The sequence below is a fragment of the Bombina bombina genome, chromosome 4, assembly GCF_027579735.1.
Source record: "Bombina bombina isolate aBomBom1 chromosome 4, aBomBom1.pri, whole genome shotgun sequence".
In the NCBI taxonomy this organism is placed as follows: Eukaryota; Metazoa; Chordata; class Amphibia; order Anura; family Bombinatoridae; genus Bombina; species Bombina bombina.
Window position 1 is genome coordinate 947,957,150 of NC_069502.1, and position 10,936 is coordinate 947,968,085.

The 10,936-nt window shown below is 35.3% G+C and overlaps 1 protein-coding gene across 1 annotated transcript in view; it reads right to left on the bottom strand.

Annotated features, from left to right (window-relative positions):
* Nucleotides 1–10,581, bottom strand: part of NPHP1 (nephrocystin 1) — a 322,800-nt gene extending 312,219 nt beyond the window's left edge. Inside the window, exon 1 of the mRNA XM_053711944.1 lies at nucleotides 9,952–10,581. Coding sequence (XP_053567919.1) covers nucleotides 9,952–10,020 — 69 coding nt within the window. The 5' untranslated portion in view covers nucleotides 10,021–10,581. The remainder of the gene's footprint in view (nucleotides 1–9,951) is intronic.
* Nucleotides 10,582–10,936: the final 355 nt, after the last annotated feature.

Genomic DNA, 10,936 nt, shown 5'->3' on the forward strand with positions numbered 1-10,936 from the left:
TTAATATAGCTATCCAAGTCATTCTTCAATTTCCTTAAATGTATTATTATTTGTCCTTGATATAAGCCAGATAAGAACAGCAAAACTACACCTATAGCATTCACAGCTTATTTACACTTACTTACTGAATAGTACCATTGTGCAACTTTTATTTACTTATTATCAACTAATAATTAAAAACACAATAACAATTCTAATAATAGGAGATGTGTATACCAGTATTAATTTGGCAGTGCTATATACATAATAATAATATAATTATTATATATCCTCATGGTTGTGTATGAAATACTTATAAGCTGGTGATATTTGGAAAAAGCATCTGATACCCAATATCACAAAGTAAGTGGAAAAATGCAAACAATTACTTGTTTTGTTTTGTTTTTTTACAATAAAAATTGTGTGCATTGATAATAACAGTAGTGTACAAACTGCTACTGTGGCTGCAAAAATAACCCCCAAATGTATCTATTAAAAATCCCTCCTGAGCAGATGATCTCTAGCACATGCGCATGTTCCTCCCTCAATGACACATTCATATAATGTAAACATTGAATCACACTGAATTTAGCATCACAATTCACTGTTTGCTTCGTAGTAGCAGTATGCCAGATAAACGAGCGACAATTAAAAAATAAGTTAAAAGGAAATTACTGTTTTAGTTGTTATTGGGAAATGTACATATTAAATTTGACAGTGGAAAGTATTAAAGGGGACCTTTGAGTTATACAACAAATATGCCACAAAATATTTTTTTACAAATTGTTTATGGACACATTATTTTTGCGAGCTCGCTGAATAGGCAAGGAAAAGGGGCAGGTAACAGCATTCTTAATGGGTTGTACTGCTAGCTGCAAAACTCAATACAGAACCTGTTGGCTGGAGGGGAGGTCAGCTAAGGATTCCAGGGAGCAATAAAAGAAGAGAATTTTAACTCTGCATATTGAAATAGTTTAAATTTTAAAGAAATAGCTGCACATAAACATAATGTTTAAACAAAGTAAAATCCACATACATAATTTTATTTCTCAAGTTTACTGCCTCTTTAATATTCTTGGTAACAAAATATTAAGTTACTAAGTTGCATTGTATTTTACAATATATTCACATTGTGACTGCAAAGTCACTTCCCATTCCATAGCCGCCACCACCCCTTGTTATATTGAATAGTTACAGCTGTATAAAGTAAGTAAGCATCTCCTATAAATAATCACATTGATACACTGTATTGTTGATGAAAAGAAAGCAAGGAAGACACTGAAGGGTTTGTGTTGTGGTTTTTCTGAAAGGCTCTTCATAAGATCTAGCACACACTTTTCGCTCAGCAGTAGAGTCCTTAGTTCTTTGCTATACCCTTGGGGCGCGATCCGATATAGATCGCAGTTTGCGGCGCAAGCGAGGGAACCCACGTCGCCCGCAGTTTCAGCTCGCAACTCGAGCCATCCAATATGCGGCGCCGTCACTTGCTAAAGTGGCGCAAGTCTCACAAACCAGTGATGTCCAGAAATCTGCGTAAGTACAGATTTTTGGAGTCGCCAGTGACTTGCCCAACGTTAGAAACTGCCGGCGCCTATAAAACCTGACTAAAGTCTAAATCACCCGCACTGTCTAACACGCCTCCTAAACATAGCCCGACACGTCTAACACGCCTCCCTAACATAGCCCGACACGTCTAACCCTCTATCCGCTATCCCCCCTCACTATCCTAACAATAAAAAAGCTATTAACCCCTAAACCGCCGCTCCCGTACCCCGCCGCAACCTAATAAAGTTATTAACCCCTAAACCGTCGCTCCCGTACCCCGCCGCCAGCTATATTATATCTATAACCCCCTAAAGTGAGCCCCTAACACCGCCGCCATCTATATTAAAATTATTAACCCCTAATGTAAGCCCCTAACACCGCCGCCATCTCTATTAAAATGATTAACCCCTAATTTAATCTACCTACCCCGCCGCCAGCTATATTATCTATGTTAACCCTAAGTATATTATAGTTAATATAGGTATTACATTATATATATTAACTATATTAACCCTAATTATATTAGGGTTAATATAGTTAATATAGTTACTATAGTATTTATATTAACTATATTAACTCTATCTAACCCTAACACCCCTAACTAAATTTATATTAAATTAATCTAATTCATTTATAAACTAAAATATTCCTATTTAAATCTAAATACTTACCTATAAAATAAACCCTAAGATAGCTACAATATAATTAATAATTACATTGTAGCTATGTTAGGGTTAATATTTATTTACAGGTAAATTGTTAATTATTTTAACTAGGTATAATAGCTATTAAATAGTTATTAACTATTTAATATCTACCTAGTTAAAATAATTACCCAATTACCTGTAAAATAAATCCTAACCTAAGTTACAAATACACCTACACTATCAATAAATTAAATAAACTACAAACATCTATCTAAAAATACAATTAAATTAACTAAACTAAATTACAAAAAAAAAACAAACACTAAATTACAAAAATAAAAAAAAGATTACAAGATTTTTAAGCTAATTACACCTATTCTAAGCCCCCTAATAAAATAATAAACCCCCAAAATAAAAAAAATTCCCTGCCCTATTCTAAATTAAAAAAAGTTCAAAGCTCTTTACCTTACCAGCCCTTAAAAGGGCCTTTTGTGGGGCATGCCCCAAAGAATTCAGCTCTTTTGCATACAAATACAATACCCCCCCATTACAACCCACCACCCACATACCCCTATTCTAAAACCACCCAAACCCCCCGTAAAAAAGCCTAACACTACCCCCCTGAAGATCTCCCTACCTTGTCTTCACCACACCGGGCCGAACTCCTGATCCGATCCGGGCGATGTCTTCCTCCAAGCGGCAAAGAAGAATTCTTCCTCCGGCGATGTCTTCCTCCAAGCGGCAAAGAAGAATTCTTCCTCCGGCGACGTCTTCCTCCAAGCAGCAGCAAAGTCTTCATTCTTCCGGCGGCATCTTCAATCTTCTTTCTTCGCTCCGCCGCCGCGGAGCATCCATCCCGGCCGACGACTGAACGACAAATGAGGTACCTTTAAATGACGTCATCCAAGATGGCGTCCGCCGAATTCCGATTGGCTGATAGGATTCTATCAGCCAATCGGAATTAAGTTTGAAAAATCTGATTGGCTGATTGAATCAGCCAATCAGATTCAAGTTCAATCCGATTGGCTGATCCAATCAGCCAATCAGATTGAGCTCGCAATCTATTGGCTGTTCCGATCAGCCAATAGAATGCGAGCTCAATCTGATTGATTTTAGGGTTTATTTTATAGGTAAGTATTTAGATTTAAATAGGAATATTTTAGTTTATAAATGAATTAGATTAATTTAATATAAATTTAGTTAGGGGTGTTAGGGTTAGATAGAGTTAATATAGTTAATATAAATACTATAGTAACTATATTAACTATATTAACCCTAATATAATTAGGGTTAATATAGTTAATATATATAATGTAATACCTATATTAACTATAATATACTTAGGGTTAATATAGATAATATAGCTGGCGGCGGGGTAGGTAGATTAAATTAGGGGTTAATCATTTTAATAGAGATGGCGGCGGTGTAAGGGGCTTACATTAGGGGTTAATAATATTAATATAGCTGGCGGCGGTATAGGGGGATTAGATTAGGGGTTAATAATTTTTATATAGGTGGCGGCGGTGTAAGGGGTCAGATTAGGGGATAGATAAGGTAGATGACAGCGTTGTAAGGGGTTCTAATTAGGGGATAGATAAGGTAGATGGCGGCGGTTTTAGGGGCTCACAGTAGGGGGTTAGTTTATGTAGATGGCGGCGGGGTCCGGGAGCGGCGGTTTAGGGGTTAATAACTTTATTAGGGATTTCGGGGGGGGGGGATCGCGGTTGACAGGTAGATAGACATTGCGCATGCGTTAGGTGTTAGGTTTATTTTAGAAGATCTCGGTTGACAGGGAGATAGACTGCGCATGCGTTAGGTGTTAGGTTTATTTTAGAAGATTGCGGTTGACAGGTAGATAGACATTGCGCATGCGTTAGGTGTTAGGTTTATTTTAGAAGATCGCGGTTGACAGGGAGATAGACATTGCGCATGCGTTAGGTGTAAGGTTTATTTTAGCAGCCAGTTTAGGGAGTTACGGAGCTCCAATAGTCAGCGTAAGGCTTCTTACGGCTGCTTTTTGTGGCGAGGTGAAAATGGAGTAAGTTTTCTCCATTTTCGCCACGTAAGTCCTTACGCTGCATATTGGATAACAAACTGCGCTGGTTTGGTATACCTGCCTATAGCCCAAAAAACTACGGGCGACGGCAGAAATATACGCGCGTAACTTCTAGGTTACGCCGTATATGTTATACCAAACCAGCGAAAATATTGGCGTTGCCGGCTTTTGCGGGCGACGATTTTTATCGGATGGACCCCTTGATAATCATGTATTAACAATGAAGACGCACCTATTACACCCATGTACTGAGAACAGACATATTAGAGCCAAATACAGATGCAAAAAATTAGCAACGAATAATTAGTAAATGGAGAAAAAATGTATCCAGATTTTTTATTATCCCATCTTCCAGTCAGTATAATAAAAGGGAGGCTAAAGTCAAAATACAACTTTCATGAATTGGATAGAACATGCCGTTTTAAGAGATTTTTCAATTTACTTTAAAGGGACAGTCTAGTCAAAATTTCATGATTCAGATAGGGCATGCAATTTTAAACAACTTTCCAATTTACTTCTATTATCTAATTTGCTCAATTCTTTAGATATCCTTTGTTGAAGAAATAGCAATGTACATGTGTGAGCCAATCACACAAGGCCTTTATGTGCAGCAACCAATCAGCAGCTACTGAGCATATCTAGATATGCTTTTAAGCAAGTGATAGCAAGAGAATGAAGTAAATTAGATAATAGAAGTAAATTAGAAAGTTGTTTAAAATGACATGCTCTTTCTAAATCATGAAAGAAAAAAATTGGGTTTCATGTCCCTTTAATTATGAAATTTTGCAGGTTTTTTTTATATGTACACTTTCTGATGCAACCGCCACTACAGGTGGAAAACCGTTTATCCAAACTGCTTTGGACCGGAAAAGTTTGGGTTTCATAATAGTTTGGATTTTGGAATATTTGCATCTGTAAGATGGGACAGTTTGGAGAGGGGATGGAACCTATTGTAGACAACAACATCTAATGTCATTTAGGCAATATTTACATATCATAACCCATCTTATACATGCAACCTAAAGGTAATTTTATATCATTTTAATACTTGTGTATACATAGAACCATCAGAAACATAGTACTGTACTGTAATGCTTGATCATTTTATTTTTAAAATATGTTAAAGGGACAGTAAAGTCATAATTAGGCATTCATGAATTAGACAGAGCATACAATTGTAAACAACTTTCCAATTTACTTATATTATTTAAGGTTTCCTTCTCTTGTTATCCTTTGCTGAAAGGTTTATCTAGGTAAGCTCAGGAGCAGCAAAAAAACCTAGGTTCTAGCTGCTGATTGGTGGCTGCATATATACAGTATATACCGATTGTCATTGGCTCACCCATGTATTCAGTGAGAAACCAGTAGTGCATTGCTGCTCCTTCAATAAATGATTCCAAGAGAATTTAACAAATTTGATAATAGAAGTAAACTGGAAAGTAGTTTAAAATTGTATATTCTACCCAAATCATGAAAGAAACATTTTGGGTTTCATTTCCCTTTAATTAAAAATTTTGGATTTTAGAACAATTTTGGATTTGGAACTCTGGATTTGGGGATTTGTACCTGTAGTTAGCATGTGCAAGAGTTCAGTGTATGCATACTGTATATGAATCTGTGGTTGGCCGATGGCTGTCACATGATACAGAGGGCTGGCAAATAAGGGGAAAATATATTTGTCAGAAAAAGAAATCTGCTTATTTGAAATTATAGCATTGTCTTTGTATTATGCACTTCTGCTATATTTAATGGACCTTTAATATTGTTTTCAATTAATAGCCATGTCCAACACATTTTTTTTTTTTTGCCACAAATCATCAGTTGCACTTCATGTTCTTGCATGTTAAATATTTTGTCTATGTATCCCTAGAGAGGTTGTTACAACTTAATAATTAGCATCTTGTGGTCCTGAATAATTATATAAAGTATTTATTTGTAGGACTGAGTGTTCTCGGAGCATCCTATTACTACCTGCATTATTCTTGATATCCTTTAGATTAACTAAAGTGCATAATGCCCTAAAAGTTAACCTTTTAAATTCAATAATAATGTTCTGGTAATTAACCTTACAACTGACACACAGGACTATATCAGCAACCTGTTTAGATTCTAATGGCACTATTCTCTTATTTTTCAGAGCCATAATGCAGATTTGCTATGTTATAAAATGCATTCAACTTACAGTATATTTGTGATTTTAAGTAAAGTATGCACATTAAGATTGGAAGTGAGGAAGTCTATTTATACATAGATATGATATGGTTATTTTGTTCTATATGTCAAGTACTATGGGCGGATTTATCATATGGCAAATCCCCCTATAAGTTGCAGGCTTGCTCATGCAAATCTGCAACTAATATTTATGAAGCACTTCAGAGGTGACTGTATTAAAGGGACACTGAACCCAATTTTTTTTCTTTTGTGATTCAGATAGAGCATGCAATTTTAAGCAACTTTCTAATTTACTCCAATTATCAATTTTTCTTCGTTCTCTTGCTATCTTTATTTGAAACAAAAGCCATCTAAGCTTTTTGGGTTAAGTACTCTGGACAGCACTTTTTGATTGGTGGATGGATTTTTTCCACCAATCAGCAAGGACAACCCAGGTTGTTCACCAAAATGGGCCGGCATCTAAACTTAGATTCTTGCATTTCAAATAAAGATACCAAGAGAATAAAGAAAATTTGATAATAGGAGTAAATTAGAAAGTTGCTTAAAAATTCATGCTCTATCTGAATCACAAAAGAAAAAAATTGGGTTCAGTGTCCCTTTAAGTCACCACAGAATGATTCGACTGAGCTGATTTAAGGGTCATGAAACCATATTTTTTTAATTTCATGATTCAGATCGACCATGCAATTTTAAATAACTTTTCAATGTATTTATTTTATCTAATTTGTTTTATTCTCTGTGTATTCTTTGTTGAAAAGTATAACTAGGTCGGCTCAGAAGCTGCTGATTGGTGGCTGCACATATATTCCTCTTATCATTTTCTTTCAGCTAGCTCCATTACTACTTCTTCAACAAAGAATACCAAAAGAATTACGCTAATTTGATAATAGAAGTAAATTGGAAAGTTGATCTATCTAAATCATGAAAGAAATTCTGAGTTTAATGTCCCTTTAACACGCCTTGCTCTCATGCAGCCAATTGTGCAAGAGCAGGCAGCAGCACTGCACAAGTGTATGCTCATGCAATGATAAATACACGCACCAAATGCTGCTGTTAATTTGTAAAATCTGGATGGATAGGTTCACTATCTGCCATTACAATTAGGTTAAATTATTATTTTTACTTATATAAAAAAAGTGTTGATTTACAATTAAAGGGACAGTCTAGGCCAAAATAAACTTTCATGATTCAGATAGAGCATATAATTTTAAGCAATTTTCCAATTTACTTTTATAACCAATTTTGCTTTGTTCTCTTGGTATTCTTAGTTGAAAGCTTAACCTAGGAGGTTCATATGCTAATTTCTTAGACCTTGAAGGCCACCTCTTTTCATGCATTTTAACAGTTTTTCCCCACTAGAGGGTGTTAGTTCCCGTATTTCATATAGATAACACTGTGTCCATGCACATGAAGTTAACTGGGAGAAGGCACTGATTGACTAAACTGCAAGTCTGTCAAAAGAACTGAAATAAAGGGGCAGTTTGCAGAGGCTTAGATACAAGATAATCACAGAGGTTAAAAGTATATTATTATAACTGTGTTGGTTATGCAAAACTGGAGAATGGGTAATAAAGGGATTATCTATCTTTTAAAACAATAAAAATTCTGGTGTAGACTGTCCCTTTAAAGCAGAAATCTGTAGGTTATATTTTATACCTTCCACAGAATAATGTTCGCTAAGTGACTGCTGTTACTGTAAAGTACACTGAAGAGATATTAAACACATTTTATAAGCATAGAAATGATATTATTCCCGCTATCCTCTTATTCATTGGTGCCACAATGTTTAAATCTATCACTATATTTCATTGCTGACCTATTTTAACATGTGAAGAAACTCTCCTTCAGATACCAGCAGTGTAACTTAGGTTCCAAAATTGTAGTACCCATGATTAGAAGAAGTTCCATGAAATGTATTTAGTGTTTAGCTTCCCTTTAAGAATATGGTTAAATTTAAGATAATCCTGAGAACTATTAGGGCCTGTAAGTGACACATTTTTTTGTTTTATTTTGTTTTTTCTTAACGCAATATGTTTTCATAAGAGATTTAAAGGGCGATAAAACCGCCCAAAATTATTTCATGATTGTAAAAATTTTTTTTAAAAAGTTCCAGTTTACATCTAATATCAAGTTTACTTTTTTCCTTTGGTATCCTTTGCTGAAAAGCAGTTAAGAAAGGTGTAAGAGCGCAATTTCATTTTTTTTTTGTCTTGCTTCCAATTTTTTTTTAATTTACATTGTATGTCACTTTTTTTTTTTTTCAAGCCTCGGTCACGTTTTCAGTGACACCAGAGTATTAGGATGGTGGTGTCAACATTATTACTTCCCAGCCTCTGGGTCCATATCTTGACTGACTATTCATTTTCAGTCTGACATGTAATATCCTTTTCTTTATATGCACAATGCAAATGACAATACCTCTGAGTCTTCTGCAATTTGTATTGCTCATTGCTGTAAGAGCAGAACAAAAAAGTACCAAAATTCCCTTTTCATTATTTATATCACATGACTGTAGGAATCCCAGTAACCAATGAAGTATGCTAAATGAGTTTAGGCAGCTGAGTAACACAATTCTTAGTTTTTCAAAATGAGTTAAGCTACCATCTATAAATTCAGAATGCTGAGTAGTTTTCAAATGTATCTAATAGTGTATGGCTGGATATGTTTTGCCTATTCATTTTTTTTAAATAAAACACAAGATGATGCTACTTTTCAGATCATAATTTTTAATTACTAATTTATATTGAAATAGATATATAATCCTCAACATTTGTGTTTATCACATTAACCATTTCTCTAGCTACAATGGTCCATGGGGACTGAATGTTTAATCTGTTATTTACTGTTTTTAGCTACACATTGTTTGCTTGTATACATTCTAGATATCTATTATGAAACAATGATTTATTCATCTATGTACTTGAAATTACAGTGACAGCTCCCAGCTATGCTGCATTTTGTAGGACAGTCACAGTTTATGAGCTTTCTCCTGCTGCCCCTCCATAGCTGCACTATGTTTCTTATAAATGTCATAGACACAAAATAAAACCTGGGACTGCCTATCCATGCCCATGTCACTTCCGTACTCTGCCTCTAGCCCATCCTGACGGCATCCTCAGGTTTTCACAACTCTGCCTATGGGTCACCTTGACACTAATTTATTTATTTTGTCACTAACAGGTACTGCACGGGGGGGCAGTATAGCCCTATTAAAAACACCTTGAAACCATAGATGTATTCTCCACCCTCCACATTAGTACTGCATGATAACATTCTTTGACTGGCAGGAATACAAATGTTTGCTCCACTAATGTACTCTGTACTATACATGTGCAAAAGAGTAAAGTGCACCTATGGTGCTTACCACCATATCCATATAAATAAAGAAGCAGGAGAATGTAGTACAGACATAACTTATTAAAAAGGAGGGTTAAAAAATGTAAGATCTATATTTAAGATATATTTCATGCACTTGCTATTAGTACAATCTAAAAAAAAATCCTACTTTTGTGACCCTATAAAACATGCAATTTTCAGGTGCAAGATTTATACCTGTCTCTTCAGCTCATCAGTTACTCTCACTGTATTTTGCAAAGGACCTCTTGACGTTTTGGCAGACATTATCTTCTGTGTTCAATTCTCAAAAAAAAAGAAGAAAAACGGAGCGACCCACAAAAAAGTGTAACAGTATAACTAAATTAAAAAAAAACACGTACAACATAAATTAAAAATGTCTTCCTCTTTGGTAAATAAATATTAACAAGTTCTATGAAAATACAAAATAAATATATATAAAAACTTTACGATATTAATTTTGGTAATGCTTGTGTTCATTAATATAATGAGACGGTAGCTTAATCAAGCAAAGATTGAGATCTAAAATTATTAACACAAATGTACAAATAATTTCTTAGTATTTTTAAGAGTGAGCGGATTGTTTGCAGCAGTTTTGTAGAAATGGGGAAAAGAATTAACGATGTTTCTTCTTTTTTTAAAAAAAAATCAATATAACGTAGGGTAGGAGTGAGAGGATGTATAGACTCATACAGAACAAAACACTAATAAATACTGCAGTAACGATAAACTATAAAGAATACTGACAGCTAACGCTCTTTAGGAGAATGTCAGATTTGAAGAAGAGGAAAAAATTCTGGAATCTAAAACTGCTCTACGTCATCAAAAATCGCCAGCAACCAAACACAGTATTGCTATGGTGACTTCCAGGAGGCGGATGTATTTTAGTCCATTTGTTATTTCTTTTTCTGCCACTTGGTGGAGAAGTGAGTGAGCGTAATAAAATCATTCAGTATCACTGTGTTGTATCATAAATAGTGCCCCTGTAGAATTCCGGGTCCTCGGCTCCTCGGCAAGAATCGGAACTCCGCCCCCCACCGCAGCAATTCCCATTCTCCTCCCTCCTCATATATTTAAATATCCCGTCTTGAACGCTGAGTACTTATGCTCGTGCATGAGAAACATCCCCTGACCCTCCCTCGCCACTCTGACTGCTATCGCCACAGCTTCTTCTGCTGCAGCT